Here is a 23,096-nt window from a genome sequence, read left to right as displayed (position 1 = left end):
ACACATAAAGTGTCATTCCAGGTCGTTACACTATGATTTACCAATCAAATGTGATAGATTATTCGAGTGTAATTTATTAGGAATCTTAATTTATAAATATTAATCATGAAATGCTGTTAGTATATTAAATAAATAATAATAAAAATATATTTTTTACAAACAGGAAGTTGCAGGAATGTACACATGATCCCCTGCTTACATCTCATTGTGCAACATGTGAATGTTTTAATGGGAACTAAATGCAATGTCTGAAAGGGGTACAAATTATTTCTAAAGCAGGACCTCCACCCAGACAAACAATACAAGTACACAGTTCATGAAAAACAATATTTTTTGTTATAGTCATTGTAAGTGGGCCTAACTTATATTAGAAATGAAAATGACTGCTGTCATTTGATTATAATAATAAGAGAATGTTGTCTGTCTATCTGTGTTGGCCCTGCGATGAGGTGGGGACTTGTCCAGGGTGTACACCGCCTTCTTTCCGAATGCAGCTGAGATAGGCTCCAGCGACCCCGAAAGGGACAAGCGGTAGAAAATGGATGGATGGATGGAGATTGAACTTGTTATTTAGTCAGCTTTGGGACAGGTGTGCTGCTGGTGTAGCCACAGTGTGCACGTCTGATGTTGCTCACATGGGCTCCACTGAATGCTCAGGGAGTTTTTGCATTTGCTCACACACATGGAAAAATTAGAGGGAACATTGCTGCTCGACAACGGGGAAAGAAGACGGGAAGCTGGATGACGACACAACACAGGACACAATGAGCACGACGGGGGGAGAACACAGAGAGCGATGAAGCACATGCAAGGAAAGCTGGAGACGTAATAGGCTTACTGTACGGGTACGAGTAGCTACATTCTGGCACTGGACTGCAAGACGCGCCGGCTTAAGTAGGCAGGTCTCTCATCATGGGAAGGTGTGTTGATTGATGATTGCCTGCACAGCAGGAAGAGAGGTGGCAGGAGTGTGATCTGTAACAAGTGTAGCTCCTCTCCTCTAAGTACAAGTGCTCCTAAAGCAAGAAAATAAATTCTGTACTTCTACAAAATAGAAATTCTGGCGAGACACCAACTGCAAGTATTTTTTAAATACTCTTTAAAAACGGGTTTATATCCTTTTCATGTTGAGCTGTTTGTTTCAAAAAGCATAATGTTTAAAAACATTTCTCTAAAGCAAATCAATTGTCCAGTCATGGTATTTAAAACTTAAAAATGATCTGTCTAGGGGTACACTTATTAATGACGAAAAAGTATATCTTTCTGTGATTAATTGCAATTAATTTTGAGTTAACTATGAACGAAATGTGATTAATCGCGATTAAATATTTTAATTGTTTGGCAGCCATAATACCGGTATATATATATATATATATATATATATATATATATATATATATATATATATATATATATATATATATATATATATATATATATATATATACATATATACATATATTATATATACACTACCGTTCAAAAGTTTGGGGTCACATTGAAATGTCCTTATTTTTGAAGGAAAAGCACTGTACTTTTCAATGAAGATAACTTTAAACTAGTCTTAACTTTAAAGAAATACACTCTATACATTGCTAATGTGGTAAATGACTATTCTAGCTGCAAATGTCTGCTTTTTGGTGCAATATCTACATAGGTGTATAGAGGCCCATTTCCAGCAACTATCACTCCAGTGTTCTAATGGTACAATGTGTTTGCTCATTGGCTCAGAAGGCTAATTGATGATTGGAAAACCCTTGTGCAATCATGTTCACACATCTGAAAACAGTTTAGCTCGTTACAGAAGCTACAAAACTGACCTTCCTTTGAGCAGATTGAGTTTCTGGAGCATCACATTTGTGGGGTCAATTAAACGCTCAAAATGGCCAGAAAAAGAGAACGTTCATCTGAAACTCGACAGTCTATTCTTGTTCTTAGAAATGAAGGCTATTCCACAAAATTGTTTGGGTGACCCCAAACTTTTGAACAGTAGTGTATATATATAACATCATGTTTGCTCTTTTTTTGGTCTAGGTCTTTTCCCTGGATAAAGTGGATGCCTTTCAGGACTTTTACAGCCCCTTCAAAGCTGATGTAAAAAACAACATGCTTGAGGGTTGTGCTGAACAGATTGCCACTCTATGCGCTACTCTTAAAGAATATCCTGGAATTCGATACAGAGGGTGAGACCAGCAATAATGCACACGCCATAAAACATCATGCATTTGACGAATGTTACCTTAATACATTTGAATTGTATTCAAAAGTTAAGTTTTGATACAGTATTGATCTGAGCACCTAATTAATCTGCACCACTGAATACTTAACATAATCAACTAATTAATTGTATTCATGCTGATATAACACTAATGTAATTTCTGTGTAGAGTCTGACACAAACACGCCCATAGCGTAGTCTCATCAGTTATATACAATTTGGTAACCTCTACTATATGCCAGGAAGCCTGATCTGGTGCTGTATCAAAAATAAAATAACAACCAATAATGACTGTTGCCCACGGGCGCGCCTTCGCAGCAGAGAGGCGCAATGACTACAATTTATTGACATGATCATTCACACAGTTTAAGCTACGGAGACCTTTCAAACTCTGTTGCATATCCATACATCTGCACCTACTCCCGAAAAGTATTACAACTTTTGTCGCATTAAGCGATTATAATATTATTTGTATTACATTAGATGTTTACACAATGTTAGGCACCTTAAGATTACACACCGCTCCCAGTCAGCTGCGAATTAGAAACTTTGTCCCTAAAGGCGGTATAGCTCGGTTGGTAGAGTGGCCGAGCCAGCAACTTGAGTGTTCCAGGTTCGATCCCCGCTTCCGCCATCCAAGCCACTTCCGTTGTGTCCTAGGGCAAAACTGACCCACTTGCTCCCAGGGCCAGTTTAAAAAATGTAACTTAGATGTTGGGTTACACTATGTAAAAGTGCTTTGAGTCACTAGAGAAAAGCGCTATATAAATATAATTCACACTTCACTTCACAAAAGATGTTTCTCCTGGAGAAAAGAAATGCCCCCAAATGCTCACTCTATGTTAAAATAAAACGCTGATTGAAAAAGTTAAACATTTCCATAAGTGCTGTTTTTAGGCTTCAATCCCGAAGCTTTCTTTTTCTACATTTTTAAGAAGAATGTGGCATTTACCAATTCATCTTTTTTTCCAGACCCCGAACAGTCCACACATAATGTACACACATTTGAGCCTATACATCAGGAAAACTTGTTTAAATGCTTGAGACACTTTGATACATCTTGTACGTTAAAGGTTAATAAAACGGATCTTAAACTATATAAAACAACATGACATCTCAACTTAGTGCAAATGAATGTAATAGCTCATATTATTTTTCATTAATTATTATTTTGTTTTATTCTTACAAAAATACTGATCACTGATCCATTGATAAAGTATGTTTCTGCTTTTTCTAAGTCTTCCCTCAAGTGCACTTCTTAAGAAATGACTAAGTGGACTATGTGCTTAAATTGCTTAACTGTTAGCACCTCTGTACTTAGATAATTTTTTTCATTAATTGCAGTCGTGAACAAGATTTATGCAGGCATAAGTTATATTCTGTGGAGCTTCATGATCAATGAGGCAGATGATGAAGATGAAGTGCACCAGTCTTTTACTTTTTGCTTTGATTTTAGTAAAGGTACATATTATTGGCAGTGCCAAAATTGTCCTTGCCTGTCACGTGCTGGATGTCAGCTGTGTTGGGCAGTAGCTTGTTACATGTAGCAAAGCTACATAGCTTAACTACATTTCCCAGTAGCCTAGCAGTAGCTCCGCTACTTTTTAAACGATTAGCGATTTCCGTAGCTTAGCTATTTTTAGACACATATACCGGGTAGCTTAGCTGCAAAGCTACAAGCTACAAAAGAAGAGAGAGTGACAAAAGAAAGAGAAAAGAAAGAGAGAAATGGACTAGTGCAACTCCCTGGGCAGGGGACACAAATATACGGGAAAAATCAATGATGATTGATTGTTTTTCTATGATGAGTCACGATTGGTTAAGATTAGGGCAAAACATTACAGACAGGCCAATCAGAGGCAAGATAGGGCGGGTCATCGAACCCGGAAGGAAAATCACAACAGAGAAGAAAAGAGGGAATACTCAAGCGGGCGATTTAAAAAAAAAAAAAAACACCTAATGGAAGATGGCAGAGGGAATCTCGTTTTTAGATTTTTGTTTTAGTTGTCTCCAACCTTTTTTGCACCATAGACTGGTTTAATGCAGGCATTATTTTCCGGCTTTCCACTTGTGCCATATAAATAAAGCAAAAATAAGTGCATGAAAAATACAACTCAGCTGAATTAGTGGGAGCCCTGGGCTTGTTTCTTTGCAATGAGATCCCCAGCAGGTTACCATCAATGGAATTCAGCCTTTGGCTACAATCTGTCACATTTGTATTTTATGTTCATTAATGTGCATTAATGAACATATGTCACTGTCAAGCGATGACAAGTGAGGCGTCGCGGAAGACGCCGGAGTTTGTAGTGATTTTGAGAATGCAAACTAACGAGGCAGCAGCGTGCAGTAAAATGGGTATTTATTAATTAAACTGACAAAACAAAAGGCAAGAGCAGAAGGGAAGTGCTCTGAAAAGACAGACTATGAAGAATACAAAACAAAACTGCTGAAACCCAGCAAAATACTCACAGGAAATGTGGAGCAGACGTCGTCCACAAAGTACGTGCGTACTATATTGGCATCAAAAAAGGATAGTCGATCGTCACTCGTGAACAGAAAATAATGTCCCGACAAACCCTTGGTGTTGCAAGCTCAATTTAAATAGTGCTAATCACAAACAGAAAGCAGGTGAGGGAAAAAGTGCTCGAAGGCAGGGGCAACACAATTACGAAAAAATACCAACACAACAGGAAGTGTCACCAAAATAAGAGCGCAGGACAGGAACAAGCACTAAACACAGGAGAACACTAACAAAACGCAACATAAGGCACGGCTCGTGTAACCAGCCGTGACAGATTGCCCCCCCCCAACAAAACGGATACCAGACGTTCTAGAAAACAAAAAGAAAAAAAGTCCAAAGTCACAGGGATGCGGAGAGAGGACTTGGCGTTGGGTCGCCTGGCCATATGTCCTTGCAACCAGCGTCGAAGAGTCAGATGGCGGCGACGAGTAATCTTGTTTGTTGGAAAGTTGTACATTAAGTTATATATTTAAATAATGTAGCTTTAAGGTAGCAAGCTACTTTTGTCGTTTAGCTTGTAGTGCAGCTTGCTACAATTCTCTGGGGATAGCTTCGCCTGTAGCTTAGCTACATTTAATCAAGAGTAACTTGTCGCTTAGCTTACAACATTTTACAAGTATCTTGCCCATCACTGGATGTCAGGCGTATACTCCGATATAGCAGAAAGCTGACACTGCTATCTACCAGACCACGACTTAAAAGTATTGGCAATGTAAGTGAGTGGCTTATGGTCGACAAACGCTGTGAGATTCTGGCCGTCCAACCAAAACCTGAACTCAATATCAATAATCTTTCATTACTTCACAATTCGATCTGATTACAATTTGTGGGGTGACAATTTAATCCAGATTTTGATTCTCAATTCAAGCAGATTTTTTCGATTCAAAACGTTTTTAGTAATAAAGTAAATATCTTAAGCAAGAAGACGAACAGCTGAGAAATTGCACACGACCTGACTCCTTCTTGAACCTCTGTCTATTCCGTTGTGTGGGAAAATGTACTGTTGAACCACAAGAGAATGCATAGCGAGCAGAAATCCACAAAAAGGGTACATTATGGAAATATCATATCGAAAGCTATGGCAAGTGGTTCTCCCGACAAGACAAGACTATTTAATCTTTGATCGCCACAAGACGTCATCATTGGAGCGAATGCATGCCGGCGCGCTTTGCCGCTTACAGAGAGGAGGAGCTTCACTTCTGTGTTTAGATCACGGTTGAGTGCATTGAGGCAAGAAAGAGTGGATTGTTACGGTAATTGGTTGAGCTCAGCAGAAAGTAAAGACAGAGGCAGGAAGTCTTTAATATTCTTTTTTTTTTTTCACAAGGTCAAAAATGTCGATACACTTCTTTTCAGACCTATCACACACTCCAGCTTCACAATAATAGAGCTATGTGTCACATTCGGTCGAACAAGAGTAACAAACTCAAAAATGTCTTACACAGCATTCGTGCTTTGATTGTTGGGGATGTTTTGGCGTTTAATCTGTGATAATTCTGCCTAAATAAATGCTGATACATAAATTGAGGACTATAAAGGAGGACATTTTGTGGCAGATTAAAATAAAGTCTATATTCTTTTATAACATGCTCTGGTTGATAGTCCTCAGAATGTTTCTCAGGCTGAATATTACACTTTATTGATAAATAGAGAAGGTTAATACATTGTCATGCAGCAAAACAAATATGATTAACTAGTACAACACGTTATTTACAGAATATCAAAAACATTTGTTCAGTTAGGAATGTCACATTTTGCATTGCCGGGCATCTTTAGCAGTCAAACTATGATCGTAACAATTCACATTTTGTGTTGTTAATGCACGAAACTAGTGTCTAAACAGGGATGTGTAGTTCCTCCTCGGCATGCAATTGTTCTTAAAGCAGCAAGACAAATTCTCTATTCCTACAAAATACAAAATCTGGCAAGACCAATGCAATATAGGTGATTGTTATTGTCATTAAAATCATGCTTATGTCCTTTTTGTGTTAAGCTGTTTAAAATGCATGTTTAAAAAAACATTGCATGTTGTTAAAAACTTTTGTCTGAAAAATTATATCGATCTGCGATTAATCGGGATTCATTTTGAGTTAGCTGTGAACAAATTGCAATTCATTGCGATTAAATTGTTTAATTGTTTGACAACCCTAATAAAAATACATACAACCATCAATTAAGCCGCATTTTTAAGGGAATCTCCAATAGGCTAAGCTCTCAATAAGACACACACACACACACACACACACACACACACACACACACACACACACACACACACACACACACACACACACACACACAGGAGCACTGTCAGTGCGACAACCGTAACATTACTACATTGAATATGTCATGTTAAGTAAGCTTCTCACTCGGGAAATTGTAGAATCCGAAGTGCAACCAAACACATGCCTTCATTGTTTCTTCTTCATGCTGCAACATTAACAATATCTAAACTAGCTATAGCTAGCGTTATTCTCCAGGCAGCACTGCCTATGGCTATGACTGCTCCCCCAATGTTGCCGGAAGAACTACTGCTCTACGGAGACCATTGAGATATTACACATATTTTCAATAACCAATTCTTGACAATTTTGGATCGATTCAAAATCTTACTATGTATGAATTTCGATTCAGATGAGAATACATTTTTATCACCAACCTTACCAGCCAAAATTAGCTTATAATACACTTGTATTTGGTACATGACTATTATCTGCAAAATATGAGCCTAGAAACGTTTTGCAAGTTTATTCATGCAAACAACACATTCTCACTTGTTTCTAATGCCTTACAAATTCATCCATCCATCCATCCATCCATCCATTTTCTACCGCTTGTCCCTTTCGGGGTCGCGGGGGGTGCTGGAGCCTATCTCAGCTGCATTCGGGCGGAAGGCGGGGTACACCCTGGACAAGTTGCCATCTCATCACAGGGCCAACACAGATAGACAGACAACATTCACACTCACTTAGACTTAGACTTGACTTAGACAAACTTTAATGATCCACAAGGGAAATTGTTCAACACAGTAGCTCAGTTACAATGATGGAAAGTGTAAGGATGGAAAGGACAATGCAGGTATAAATAGACTAAATATAGCAATATAAAATATAACATATATACGAATATATACATAATATGTGTACAGTATATTATATATACAGATATATTATATTATGTCTATAACATATATACAATATATAACAATTACTATGTACAATATTACAGTATATGTGACAGCAGCAGCATTATATAGAGTGTAGATCCAGCAGAAAATAGAAAATAGACATTAAAAACAAAGAGAAGTAGCTGACATTGAAGGTGTCAGGTAATAGGCAGATATCATCTATTGCTGTATGGCGAGTGCTTATACAGCTGGATGGAGTGCGGAATGAATCGCACAGTGCGGGAAGGAAGCTGAAGGAGCCTGTTGGAGTATGAACTCCGCTGTCCCTCAATTGTCAGGTGGAGGGGTGGGCAGGATTGTCCATGATGGCCAGCAGTTTGTCCAGTGTCCTCCTGTCCCTCACTGACAGTTTGGCCGGCTTTACGGATCAGTTTATCAATCCGGTTTGAGTCCCTTTTGCTGGTGCTGCTCCCCCAACAAACCACTGCAAAGTACAGGGCACTGGCCACAACAGACTGATAAAATATCTCCAACAGCTTGCTGCACACATTAAAGGACCTAAGCTTCCTCAGGAAAAAGATTCCAAACATTCACACACTAGGGCGAATTTAGTGTTGCCAATCAACCAATCCCCAGGTGCATGTATTTGGAGGTGGGAGGAAACCGTCGTACCCGGAGGGAACCCACGCAGTCACGGGGAAAACATGCAAACTCCACACAGAAAGATACCGAGCCCGGGATTGAACTCAGGACTTTCGTATTGTGAGGCACATGCACTAACCCCTGTCACACCGTGCTGCCCCCTTACAAATTAAATTTGCCAAAAAATATACATCTCTTCTTAAACATATGACAAACATCTCAAATCTTTGCTTTATCCTGAAAAAGCAATTATTGTTACTAACTTATGGTAATAAATCTAATATACAGTATATTTTATTTTTGTGTTATCCAGGGAGTACAAAGACTGTGTTGTTCTGGCCCAGATGCTTCAAGACAAGCTGGATAGCTACAAGGCTGATGACCCCAGTATGGGAGAGGTGGGCGATATGGATGAACAAACAAATGCACAACTAAATGCTTATCTTAATCATTATATAATACAACTTTAAAATATGTGTGGTATATAGGGATGTAACGTTAAACGATATAATGATAAACCACAATAAAATTCCAGACAGTTAGTAATACCATTTACATTTTTCATTACTGAAAAACGGTCATTTGTTAATGAATTTTAGGCAACACTTCTTACTTCCTAAAAACAGAAGCGCCACTAGACTTGATGCGGCAACTACACAGACTTTGCTCAAGAACTTTGCTCTGGAGAATTATTTCCTAAAAGTAAACGGAGCAGATCGCGTTATTTCTTTTAATTTTCACTAGCTTCTACTTCTTGGAGTCTGCTGTTATTAGATGATGACGAGTGTAGAAAATATTGGAGCCAGACGCATTTGTCCCACATTAAAAGTATAACTTGGAGAAGAAAAATATTTGATGTTACAGTTTAATTTTGAAAGTGCAATATTGTGTCCTTCTGTCAGCTGCTGGGGCTGAGAGTTTCAATGCAGCAGGTGATGTGTCACGTTGCCACAACTTGTTTTTTTACTGGGATGGTCACTCATCCTTTATTTAACTGCTAACTTTGTCTGTGTTCCAAAAACATCAATACTAGCTAAAATGTGTTGTCATCTCATTAAAATAAACGCAGGCTGTGTTGTCAGTGAGCAACAAAGATTGTGTATTAGATGTGAAGGGTATCACTCCTGTTTTATTTTTATTGGCCAAACTGTTGCACTGAACCACATAATGTTATTAATAAAGAACACAGCTTGTTTATTATACTTTATCTTCACTAGCCAAACTGCTTTGTGTTTTATATTGATACCAAAAAGTAAACACCATGTTTTTTTTACATTACTTGTGGGTTTTTCTAATTTCACAAAGTTATTACTTTAAAAACATTTGTGTGACATAGCATTTTGTTAATGTTTTATGATGTATAGTTAATTGTTATACAATCAATTTCAGATGAAACTCTTAATGAATCTATCCCGATACAGCATGTACATGTACATACATTAGTACATGTAAATGTAAGTAACTTAAAACAAATACCTGTAAATATTGAGATAAAGGCATCATGTAAAGAGAAAAAGCTGACACATTAATACGATTATTGAACACAAACACAATAGGTGTTTGTAAATATATGGATATCGTTTATCCATAGCCTTTTATTAGACATTACAAATTACATGATGGTGTCGCTTTCATGATAAGAAATGTTCATACTGTGACATCCCTAGTGGTATTGTTAACAAGATCAACAAAATAAAAGGAAAAAATGATACGTGTGACCACTAAACCAACTTCAAATGATGGCATCTTCTAGAGAAGATTGCAGGCATGCAGCGTTTCCATAGTGAAACCTAATAAGGGATGTGCGTTAGTAACATAGGGAGGACAAATTATAGAAAAAAAAATCCACAGGGTTGTCCCGATACCAACATTTTGGTAAAGGTACCAAAATGTATTTCGATACTTTGATACTTTTCTAAAAAAAAAAAAGGGGACCACAAAAAATTCAAATATTGGCTTTATTTTAACAACAAATCATGCGCTACGTTAAACATATGTTTCTTATTGCAATCGAAGAACAATTTTGGCCTTAAATAAAAAAGTGAACATACTAGACAACTTGTCTTTTAGTTAGTTTTAGTAAGTAAGCAAACAAAGGCTCCTAATTTGTCTGCTGACATATGCAGTAACATATTGTGTCATTTATCATTCTATTATTTTGTCAAAATTATGAGGGACAAGCTGTAAAAATGGATTGTTAATCCACTTGTTCATTTACTGTTAATATCTGGTTATTTTGTGTTTTAACATAAAAAATAAATAAATAAAAACAATTGGGGAACCGGTACTTTTAAAACAGAGTATAGTACCGTTTTTGATTCATTAGTACCGCAATACTATACTAGCACCGGTATACCGTACAACTCTAGAACATATACTGAGAATATTTCTGACAAGGGAAAGCTGTTTGCCCCATTACAATAGTGGGATCAAGATTCCAGTCAGACTCAGTAATCTGCCAGAATAGACACAGCAACTTGGTGCATGGCACGCATAATGTGTGAAAAAGGTTAATTTTACTGATGCTCTTTCTGGGCAAGAGCTACAAGCTAACTTCAATGGGCAGAACGGTGTGCATGCAATGCAGGAATACAAACCAGGCCTTAGAAGAGGTTTTAGCTTTGTGTGAAGGCCTCCATTTTTCAACAATTATTCATGGAAATAGTTCTTGCAATTTCTCAACAGCATATTTGCAGTTTTTGTAGTCACTCTATAATTTATACTTTTTGTTGATTCCTCCAGGGCCCAGATAAGTGCCGTAGTCAACTAATCATCCTGGACCGAGGATTTGATCCAGTGTCACCTCTTCTACATGAGCTCACGCTGCAGGCAATGGCCTATGACCTGCTTGACGTTGAGAATGATGTCTACAAGTATATAGACACACACACAAACACACACACAAACACACACAAGGCATTAGACAAGATACAGGAGACGAGGCGCAGGGGATCTTGAAGAAAAAATTATTTTTATGCACTCTGTAATTCAAACTTCTTTTTACCTTACCTTTTCCCACCATAAACCCCATCTCGGAGTGAGGAGACACAGAAATACTCAGACAAATCAGATGTCCTGGTGTTTTCATTTTATAGATGTGACATCTGGTACAGATACGCATGCAGTGTTACCATTGCCCCACTTACAAATATTTTGAGATACGAGCAGTCTCTGCTCTTATTTTTTTTTGAGTGGCGTGCAAAACTTTTGGTTACGAGTCGCCTTCAGCTTGTTGGCGTAGCAAATGTTACAGTAAAACCTCAAAGATCTTCCCAACATCCGATAGCAGATTGATAGCTCGAGATCAGCAAAACTTTTTTTTCAACCTTGGGTCTGAAGAAAGTAAATGTAAGGGTCAGTGCTGAGGAGAAAAATCGGAACAATGAAAGAAAAAATAATCAACAAACATGACCATTTTATAATATGGGCTATACTGAATCAGGACTCGTCAATAAAAGCTATGATAATGACAGCCAAAGGTGTTCAACTATCGTCACAAAGGCATACATGCATACGACCATTAACATTTAATGAAAAGAACGCAGGAGACACCAGTGAAGTCTGGTCACCAAGATGCTGTACATTATGATTACATTGTGGGAGTCGAGAGAGCAGTAGTTCTGAGTCGGTGAGTTTATTATCAGACTTCTTTCTACAACAGCAAACAACCATTTTACCCGTAAGTGCCTCCCCTTATATCTGGTCACATCCGGTCTATCCACCAATCCCCAACATTAATTAATAAAACTACTGTAGTTGTTTTAGTGCATTCTATTGTATTGATTTTGTTACAATTTTCAATATCAGTTTGTTTTTCTTCTTAAAAAGCTTTGTTGAACAACACTGTTAAAAACGTGCTGTTATTTGGGGTCTCAGCACAAAATATATTTTATTAATATTAATTTCAATAGGAAATATTGATTTGAGATATGAGTACTTTGGTTTGATTGATATATTTTTACAACTGCTGCAATTTATGAGTACCATGAGTGCTCTGTGTTTGATGTGAATTAACAGTTATCTAATTTAACAAAGAATATATCCATTCTGGCGCTATCCATTTTTAAGACAATAGAGATGATGACCAAAGTTTCAAGGACTGAGGATTGAGGAGAATTTAAAGTACCAGTATAATGGAAAAACAAGTTGACTTCATATTGAAGCAATGATCATATATTTCTGATTTATAACACCGAAAGACTTGTGAATACCATAAATAAATATTTAGACATTTTGTGAGATAATAAGCAAGCCAGTAAAGTGATCCGCGATGTGCATGTGGGAACCACAATTCCCTTCAACAACAACAATTCCTAGTCATAGCAGACTTTGTGGGGGAAAACAACAACTTTTTGGGGACCAATTATGATTTATAACCTCATATTTCCGACCCCAAATCGACAGGGGATGAGCAACAAGTCCCAGAAGTTGAGTGCTAATCAGATGCACCTTTAATGAAACACATAATTATGCAGCAGTATTGCTCAGCGCTAGACAAGAAGACATAGCAAGTAACCATAATAAACCATAACAAATTAAACACTTACTGTACAAAGTCTGCTTTTGCTGGGAAGTGGACTGACAGGATGCTCACATAATCCAGTTTAAATGAAGAATCAATCACAATACTTGCGAAAGGTTACAAGTTAAAAAAACACAGACGAGCGTCTTTTTTTGCCAATTCGGGGTTTGAGTTGGACGTCAAAGTTGACCAGTCTCTCTGTCTTTCCTTTACTATCCAGGTGAGAGACATGATGTATAATCTAGAATTAGCTTTTACCAATTTAGAATACAGACGAAGCAGAAGCAGCCACAGGACACCACCGCTAAAATGGGTTGTCTGCATTAACACTTATAATAACAATATTGCCTGGTTAATATTCAGGTCACAAGATGAAAATGGTGTAATGTTGACCGTTTTTGGATGGTTATTTAGAGGGCTTTTTGGCCAGAATGAGGAGCCTACGTTGACTCCTTTGTTAACTCACTTTTGCAAACGTTTATGTACGATTCAGAATGCATTAAAAAAAAACACATGTGTTCTTGTCTTACATAGAGAACGTGAATGATAAACCGCACATCTCGTTTCCATGTTAGTGTATTTCCAATATGACTGGTCTGCTGTCTAAGGAGGAAAAGACGGAAGGAAGGACTTTTGTCAGGAATTGCTGTTGGTCTTGAACCCCAAGATGCAGAGATGGCAGGCGTATCGCAGGTAGGAAGAATGATTTATTTGGAATAAATCAGCCAAAATACAAAAAGGTGCCTACGGCATAGGAAGCTAGGGTAACGCTTAGCAAAAAGACTAGCCGAAACAGGAACGAGAAACAAGAAGAGCGTGTCGCAAACAAAACTGCCAGACAGAGTGTGGCGAGAGGCTGAAATCAATAGCTCTCTAATTAGTGACCGGGAGCAAGTGAGCGTCCCGACCACTAACCAGAGGCAGGTGAACATAATCAGCACCCATGACAACATGGGAACACAAACACAGGGGAGCTGAAGCAGAACTAAGGGAATCCTAATCTTAAACAAAACATTGGATCATCACAACTTTATTTTCATTGCACAAGTACAACAAAATGTAATTTTCAGCACAAACCTGTTCAAGAGCAGACATACAGTACATTGTACAGGGTGACAGAACAGGAACGCTGATGGGCCGCCACTTACAGCGCTCTGTAGTGTAAAAGTTGAGAAAAAGGTGGACATTCGGGGGGGGGGGGGTTGGGGGGGGGGGTGGAGAGCAGAGAAGTTCTTGTTGTGATGTCATCAGATCCTGAATCTACAGAAATTGCCGAAGTTTTCAAAATGGTAGTTTGAAATTGTGGCGTTTTGTGGATGTTTCGACAAAGTTTTCACATACCTGGTGAATTGGAAATATAATTGGATATGATTTAACGGATGAAACGAAAAACAATTAATCATTTAAGCACCATTTATTTTTCCATTATATTGGTACTTTAAAAGATCCCATACACTTTTTAAATATTTTCACATCAATTGCTATTTACAATGTGTCATTATGTGTGCTGACCCATTAAACAGATTTTTTTTTAAATATGTATTTAACTATGACAATTGAAGTTGGGCGAAGGTTGATCTATTTTTCAGGAATTTTTCCACGCACTGCCGATGAGCGGGTCTATTCAGGTCTGTTTTCATACAAAAGGCGCCCGTATTATAAGGCGCATTAAAGGGGTAATATTATGATTTTTTTTTAAATTTAAAACACTTCATTGTGGTCTACATAACATGTAATGGTGGATCAATTGAATCAATGAATCAATTTAAGTGGACCCCGACTTAAACAAGTTGAAAAACTTATTCGGGTGTTACCATTTAGTGGTCAATTGTACGGAATATGTACTTCACTGTGCAACCTACTAATAAAAGTCTCAATCAATCAATCAAAATGTTGCATCGACTACATTTTACAGACCATCTTCAAGTCGTTTTCTGACTTTTGCTTCAGGATGTGCCGTTTTCTGGGCGGTCTTATTTACTGACTCCTCTTCGACAGCGTCTTCCCTCTGTCATCATTGTTGTATTGGTGTAGCATGCAAAGACGGGAGTTGAGGAAGTGTCAAAAGATGGTACTAACAGTTTTAATGGCATTCAGACTTTACTTAAATCAATAACGGAGCAGCATCCCCTCATCCGTGGCTCATTAGTGCAACAACAATGCTGGAAATGTGTCCCGTGAAAACTGTCTGACGTAACTCTCTAATAACTAAAGTTCCGTGGGTGAATTATGTAAAGCCACTAGACCGGTAGTTTTTAGCACTTCCATAGCGAGTCTACTGAAAGATATAAGTAAGAACTTTACGTTACTTTATATTAGACTTATCAAGTCAAGTCAAGTCAACTTTATTGTCAATGAGACCATGCAACAGTACATTACACAGCAGACTGTCCCCAGGCTGTGAGACTGCTAAATGAGCAGCCTGCCCCTTTACTGCCCCCGACCATCTTAATACCTCACTCTTCACCACCTCAATAATTGTGCCCTGGACATTGCATTACTGCAACATCGACGTAACATCCATCAGACATCTGACTGTTCCCACCCCCACCCCTCTTATCGCGATCTTCTTGACAATGCTAAACGTAAACTATGGTCAACCTGCAAATCAATGCAGTTCTATGCCGCTAGAGAAAGCTCAAACAAAATCTCGTTGACATGTATGACTTAAGTGTTATTATGTCAATGACAATAAAATAATTGATTGAGTGATTGATTGATAGAGACTGAAGTTGCGTTTCTCCCATACTCCAATGTGCAATATTAAAACAAGATTATGCAGATCCCAAATACACATAAGAAGGTACCAATAGGTAACAAAAGTTGTTTTTTCATAATATTGCAAAACAAAACGCCAGATAATATGTCTGCTAATAGGTGCCATTTACACACCGTAATAATGATGAAGCACAGCTGACTACGGTAGCCGTAATGCTCCGACAATTCATCCAGTGGTGTGGCTTCATAGTTTACCAAAGTCGTACTAAAACATTTTGACAGATTTTTGAGCGGCAAGTGTAATGTTCTATATTCTCAATGAAACATTTAAAGTTTTGGTATTGTTTGCTGGCGTCTTCTTGCAGTCTACACATATCTCTTATGTGTGACTGCCATCTACTGGTTAGAATTATCATTACACCATGTACCAAATAAAATAGCTTACAGGTCGGTAATCACAACCAGAAATATTCCGTACATTAGGCACATTGTGTTATAAGGCGCATTGTCGATTTTTGAGAAAATTAAAGGATTTTAAGTGCGTCTTATAGTCCGAAAAATACGGTACTTTATTTTCCCTATGCACAGTGTACAGGTAAATGTCTTATCTGCATTAATGTGCCTGCATTATCAGCAGTTGTGCTGTGCCCAGGGACCAAATCCCAATCTTGTATTTGATCCTTGACTAATGGACTCTTACTCATTCATTAACATGTCCCATCTATCTTTTTCCCTGTTAGTACCTATGTTAGTTTTGTAAGATTTTACTGCAATTTAGTTTGTTTATCTTTTGTGTTGCCAGGATTTTTTGAGCTGCTGCAACACATTTAAATTAGACTGACGTGCACATTACCCTCCTGATGCTACTTCATGATATCTTAACTCATTCTGATGCAACATCATCTAAATCATGCCAAGTCAATTAAATTTAAACAGAGTTAACACTTTTAAGATCATCCTGAAAGATGTAAGGAGAAAGGGAGTATAATATGTGCCATTACAGGGTTTGTTCTTTGGGGTAAATTCCTGACTTTTTTACCTTATTCTATTAGTATATTCCATGTGTATGTATGTGTTTGTATATTTTCACACAATGCTATACTCACTATATACCGTATATGTCTCTGTGACAGGTTTGAGACCAGTGGAATGGGGGAGACTAGGACAAAAGAGGTATTGCTGGATGAGGATGATGATCTATGGTTGACACTGAGACACAAACACATTGCTGAAGTTTCAACGTGAGTTTCACATGTGTCTGTGTTATTCTAGTTATGTTACAAAAAGAAAACAAAAGCAACTACTCCTTTAAATTTAGCACTGGAATAATTTGCAGACTATGTAAATCAGTGATTTCCAACCACGGTGCTGCAGCACAGTAGTGTGCCTTGAGAGACTATCACGTGTGCTGCACAAAATTACCCAATTTCACTTAACTGGTTTGAAAATTATTTGTTTACTGCTAATAGTGTGTCCTGTTCTATCTATTCTAACATAATAAGTCAGGACATGCTTGTTTGACTGTGAGCTTTTTCTAATGCAAAATATGTGCCTCAGCTCAATGAAGTTTGGAAAACACCGCTTTTGATTGTAAAAAAATATATTCTTTAAATTTTTCAACTAACTTTGTCACCTGATTTGTTTTTTGTGTTGTGTTTGTGTTGATGTTTCCCCAGGGCTGTAACTCGTTCTCTAAAAGAATTTTCTGCCAGCAAAAAAATGAACACTGGAGAAAAGGTAGATTACTACTACTACTCTGGAGGAATGTAATTTATTTGTTTCATAACATTTTCCCGTGGTACATGTTATGGATTAAATAATATGATGTATAACTCTAATGTTTACATGGGAAACCAGTTCAAAGTCCTTTTTAAAAAAAATTATGCAATGTACCATACTGAAAAACTTTAAAAAGTGGTCAGTAGACGGTATAGCTCGGTTGGTAGAGCGGCCGTGCCAGCAACTTGAGGGTTGCAGGTTCGATCCCCGCTTCCGCCATCCTAGTCACTGCCGTTGTGTCCTTGGGCAAGACACTTTACCCACCTGCTCCCAGTGACACCCACACTGGTTTAAATGTAACTTAGATATTGGGTTTCACGATGTAAAGCGCTTTGAGTCACTTGAGAAAATGCGCTATATAAATGTAATTCACTTCACTTCACTTCAGTATTAAAAAAAAACTGATAAAATAGTTGGCAAACTAAGCATTGTCTTAAGTCCAACGCAAGCTGGAATCAAATGATATAGGCTAGCAGCCCAGATAGCAAAATATAACTGGACCAGATATGGGCCGGATGAACAAAAAAATCTGGTGCGGATCTGTTTTACCCATTTGGGCCCGTGTCTTTTTGCACCTTGGCATTGATCTGATACGGACTAATTTTTCCAGATCTGATACAGCTTCGGGCCAAATCTATTCCAAAGCGGCAGAAAAGAAGGTCACATACGTCCCAAATACGCGTTACCCAAATATTACATTCGGACCAGCTCTGGACCAGATGTGTTATGAGTTATTACCAAATATTTTCTTAGCATTGATTTGCATCATATTTTAATTTATCATACAAAGAAAATAAAGTTTGTCTATTTAAAGTAATAACGACTATACTTTTCATTAGGTTTTTTTAAAAAGCTATTTATTGATGGTACAGAAAAGCACAGTTACATTGCAAATAATTAACAGCACCAGCTTTTGCAGCTAGTGGGTGGTTGCTTTTAATGCCATTTTTCACCCTAGAGAGTGTTGTCCAATATACAACCTTGGTAAATTATCTTGTACCTTGCTGGTGATTATAGTATCATCCAAAACTGCATACAAACTCACACCAAAATGCATGAACCTTGTGGTTTGATGCTTTGGCATTGTTTAACACGAGTATCCAACATTATAACAACATTTATACATCAGAAAATACCAAATTCATCATAGGTCCCCTTCAAGTTTTTGAAAAGGTACACAACTTTACAATACATTACAACTGAATTATTTCTAACTGCCATGCCCATACAGTAGACTTAATTTGTCACATCTTTTCTGACAAAGTCTATGAACATGAATTTGAATGATTGTCCTGAGAATATTTTAATATGTTTTTTTTCTTGATAATTATCTAGGACTGATTGTAGAGTAGAATAATATTTATCATGGAAATCTTCTGAAAACTACACAAACATTTATGAGAAACATGACATGACAAAATTCTTACCTGTACTTTTTTTAAACATCCCCTTACATCACTAAATTCTAAAATCATAAAAGGTCCAATATTGTCACTATGGATGAGAATAAGATTTTTTAAGTTCTTCATCGGTTCTTGCTTTTATTCTTATTTTGAAAAAAAGATAACAAAAAGGTGGATTAGCGTAAATTTTGTTTAGTTTAGAGCTAACATGATCTTACAAAGCTTACGGTGGGGTATTAAGAGGCACATAACATGTAAAAAAAGATTTGAAAATAAAAAAAATATTTTTATTTGTAGAGTTTAAAATTAAACGTATGTGGAAATTATGCAAGATTGTAACATTTCATAACATTTTTTAAACTTTTAAGAATCTATGTCATCTGCCTATAAAATATACAGTGCAAAAGTTTGTTTAGATTTACGAGGTTAAACTATTATAATGACATAGGATCATAACAGGGCTCATAATAAAAGTGTTTATTCTGCCCCGGGCGCCGCCATGTTGCTGTCGGATGTCACTATGCGCGTAGCATAATGACATCATACTCACCCACAAGAACCGTTAAGAGAATCTTTTGGAAAAGCGATTCCAAGGAATTCATACACTTGGAAGCAGTTTTGGACAAAAAACATTTTTTATTCCATCCCTAATCATCACAGCATTAAGGCCACAGTATGATATCATTGTAGTACTGTCAAAAAAAGATGACTTAATAAAAATGACATTGTGTGCAAGATGAAGTGGCAGGAATGTTGACAACAAACACACTTACATTTAAACAATAAACTAATCATATTTATTACAAAAAGTATGTTTAAGTGCAAAGAATAATGCAGCAACATCCAGTGTTCCAAGTAAAACGCAAATATATACAGATACAAAAACTTTCAGTTGAGTGTGTATAAAGTGACGAAGTAAACATACCGGTACCAAAATATTGGTATTGGGACAACCCTAGAGCCCCCAAACAAAAACATTCATAACGAGCATTATGTTTAAAAAAAAAACCACTTACTTTTGATACTTTTCGCCGTCCATGATGTTGACTCGCTTCCCGTCCTCAGCAGTGACATCACACACTGACTGGTAAACTTAGAATCATGGCGCGTCTTGTCTGCGGAGTCCGCCCCTAAACAGGCCCTAAACAATCATTTGGACTGTCAATCTGAGAGTCCCAGCCACAACTGGTCCACATTTGCTGAGCGGCCGTAACTTCTATACGGATCTTCTCATTTGAAAGCGGATCTGGCACAGTCTGATCTGCTATCTGGGAGGCGATGGTAAAAATTCGAAAGGTGTTGCTGGTCTTTTGCCAAATATTTTCTGATTTCAGTTTTTTAAATTTGAGTCACTTAAGACTAAAGATTAAGGTTCTATTCGTAACATATGTCATACTTTCTTTTATGTAAACTGGATATTGAGACTTGAGCTCATGCCTCCTCAATTCCAATATTTGATTGGTTCAAGTAATGTTAGGTAAAGTGTATTTAATTCACATAGTGCCAACTCAAAACACAATTTCCCCGGTGCGTCACAAAGTACTGTACACATGGACCAGACCTATAAACACACTCCTACTGAACTCCCACAGGAGCAACCGTTTGACGACGGAGGCTCGGAAGAACTCCCTCTAACAAAGAAGCTTTAAACAGAACTCAGACTCAATGTGGGGTGGCTTTTTGCCTCGACTTGGTGCGTCCAGATAGAGAGAGTATAACGACAGAGGGAAGATAGCAAGAGAAGGATGACTTGTGGGAGGAATGAGAAAAGTATGCTTACAACTGTGTTCTTATTTGCATAAAAGGTAATGGGTACTATATACGGTGTGCTATTAATCAAAATGACTTATGACACACAGTTCACACAAACATATCTAGACACAAATTATTATTGATTATTTTTAAATTGTTCTTCTTTGCTGGAACAGTGTGGGCATGAGTAAAGCATAAAGTTCATAAACGCTATTGGATGAGTTGGGTGTGGAAACAAACTACTTTGGGATGAACTAAAACCAAGTTGGTGAGCCACTATGCCCTCCTCCAGGACAAACATCAAGGAGCCACTTGAGGTGGAGTTAGAGAGCTTTTTTTAAAATTATTCATTCTCTCATCACCGTTTTCTAGACCACAATGAAGGAATTGTCGCAGATGCTGAAAAAAATGCCTCAGTATCAAAAAGAACTAAGCAAGGTAAGAACAAATACACTATACTTTAGGTAAAACGTTATACATACATACTATCATTGCTCACATAGATATTCTCAAGTAGTAAAAATATTGTTACTGTATTGTTGTAAAGTTGTTGGTCCCCCCACCCCTGGCAACAAGATGTAATGATTCAAGAACTGGATATTTTGTGCATGCACAGATTAAATCTTGATACTCTGAATTTATTTACTCTTCAATCGGTGGTTTCATCAGGAAATCCGTCTCTTTAATAATCTTGCTCGCAGGTAGGCTATGGCAATGCTAGCTAATTTCAATAACGCTTGTTGTGTGACGACCTGGTCGCATGGTGATGCGGGTGTTGTTCTCCCAGGAATGCAGACGGGCTTCGGACACAGCTTGCAGGTAAGAATGATTTATTTAAGAAATAAATAATATTTGAACAAACAAAACCGTGCTCATAGCACTTAAGGTAGAAACAAAAACGACTAGCGTGGGAGCTAGCAAGCAAAATAATGTAGCATGAGAGCTAGCAGGAAACAAAGTGGTCGTAACTTGTTGCATGAAAGCAAATTAGGAAGCCAGGCCGAGTGAGGCCCGGGCAAAGACTAAATAGCCCTCTGATCAGTGCTCGGGCAACAGGTGCGCGTCCCGAACGCTGATCAGAGGCAGGTGAGTAAAATCTGCAGTCATGGCAACAGAAACAAACACGTGACGCTAAAGTGTAAACAAATTGTGATCCGAGCAGCGGATCCTAACAGTACCCCCCCCTAAAAGGACAGATTCCAGATGTCCCTTGAAAACAAAAAAAACAACTGGAACCCAAAAAAAAAAAAAAGGCAATAGTTCACGAGTCAAGGGCGGGCGGGGGGGTGAGTTGGTGGTGGGTCGCCAGGCCACGTGTCCCCGAATCCACCGGGGAAGGGTCAGGTGGCGGCGGCGAATGGAACGCCGCTGCCGCTGGCGAGGCGGGCGAGGCGGGCGACCACGGTAAGGCCACATTCGTGGCCGCCGAGAAGGTGGGCGTGAGTGGCGCCAGAATTTCAGCAGCCTCTGAGTCCTCTGAGAGAGCTGCTTGCGCAGCCGGACCACTCGAGGTCGCTGAGACGTCGCCGTGGAAGCGGTAGGTGTCGACGTCGCCGTGGCAGCCGGAGGAGTCGACGTCGCTGTCGTGGCAGCCGGAGGAGTCGGAGTCGCTGTCGTGGCAGCCGGAGTCGCTGTCGTGGCAGCCGGAGTCGCTGTCGTGGCAGCAGGAGTCGCTGTCGTGGCAGCAGGAGTCGCTGTCGTGGCAGCAGGAGTCGCTGTCGTGGCAGCAGGAGTCGCTGTCGTGGCAGCAGGAGTCGCTGTCGTGTCAGCCGGAGTCGCTGTCGTGGCAGCCGGAGTCGCTGTCGTGGCAGCCGGAGTCGCTGTCGTGGCAGCCGGAGTCGCTGTCGCGGCAGCCGGAGTCGCTGTCGCGGCAGCCGGAGTCGCTGTCGTGGCAGCCGGAGTCGCTGTCGTGGCAGCCGGAGTCGCTGTCGTGGCAGCAGGAGTCGCTGTCGTGGCAGCAGGAGTCGCTGTCGTGGCAGCAGGAGTCGCTGTCGTGGCAGCAGGAGTCGCTGTCGTGGCAGCAGGAGTCGCTGTCGTGGCAGCCGGAGTCGCTGTCGTGGCAGCCGGAGTCGCTGTCGTGGCAGCCGGAGTCGCTGTCGTGGCAGCCGGTGCTGGTGCGAGAACCAGTCGTGGTGCAGGTGCTGGTGCGAGAACCAGCCGTGGTGCAGGTGCTGGTGCGAGAACCAGCCGTGGTGCAGGTGCTGGTGCGAGAACCAGTCGTGGTGCAGGTACTGGTGCGAGAACCAGTCGTGGTGCAGGTACTGGTGCGAGAACCAGTCGTGGTGCAGGTACTGGTGCGAGAACCAGTCGTGGTGCAGGTACTGGTGCGAGAACCAGTCGTGGTGCAGGTACTGGTGCGAGAACCAGCCGTGGTGCAGGTACTGGTGCGAGAACCAGCCGTGGTGCAGGTACTGG

At 39.2% G+C, this 23,096-nt stretch overlaps 2 protein-coding genes across 3 annotated transcripts in view; one reads left to right on the top strand and one right to left on the bottom strand.

Moving 5' to 3' along the window:
- The window catches only part of il17a/f2 (interleukin 17a/f2), a 410,073-nt gene that overhangs the window by 159,105 nt on the left and 227,872 nt on the right, over window positions 1-23,096 (bottom strand). The gene's annotated exons all lie outside the window — the stretch shown is intronic.
- stxbp1b (syntaxin binding protein 1b) overlaps window positions 1-23,096 on the top strand; it is a 115,035-nt gene that overhangs the window by 49,137 nt on the left and 42,802 nt on the right. For both annotated transcript variants that reach the window (XM_062025689.1, XM_062025688.1), the window contains exons 7-12: window positions 2,035-2,183; window positions 8,821-8,905; window positions 11,250-11,380; window positions 16,881-16,988; window positions 17,424-17,484; window positions 21,054-21,119. In XM_062025689.1, coding sequence (XP_061881673.1) covers window positions 2,035-2,183; window positions 8,821-8,905; window positions 11,250-11,380; window positions 16,881-16,988; window positions 17,424-17,484; window positions 21,054-21,119 — 600 coding nt within the window. The remainder of the gene's footprint in view (window positions 1-2,034; window positions 2,184-8,820; window positions 8,906-11,249; window positions 11,381-16,880; window positions 16,989-17,423; window positions 17,485-21,053; window positions 21,120-23,096) is intronic.

This window comes from Entelurus aequoreus, linkage group LG17, assembly GCF_033978785.1.
Source record: "Entelurus aequoreus isolate RoL-2023_Sb linkage group LG17, RoL_Eaeq_v1.1, whole genome shotgun sequence".
NCBI lineage: Eukaryota > Metazoa > Chordata > Actinopteri > Syngnathiformes > Syngnathidae > Entelurus > Entelurus aequoreus.
This window is presented reverse-complemented; position numbering and strand designations above follow the sequence as displayed.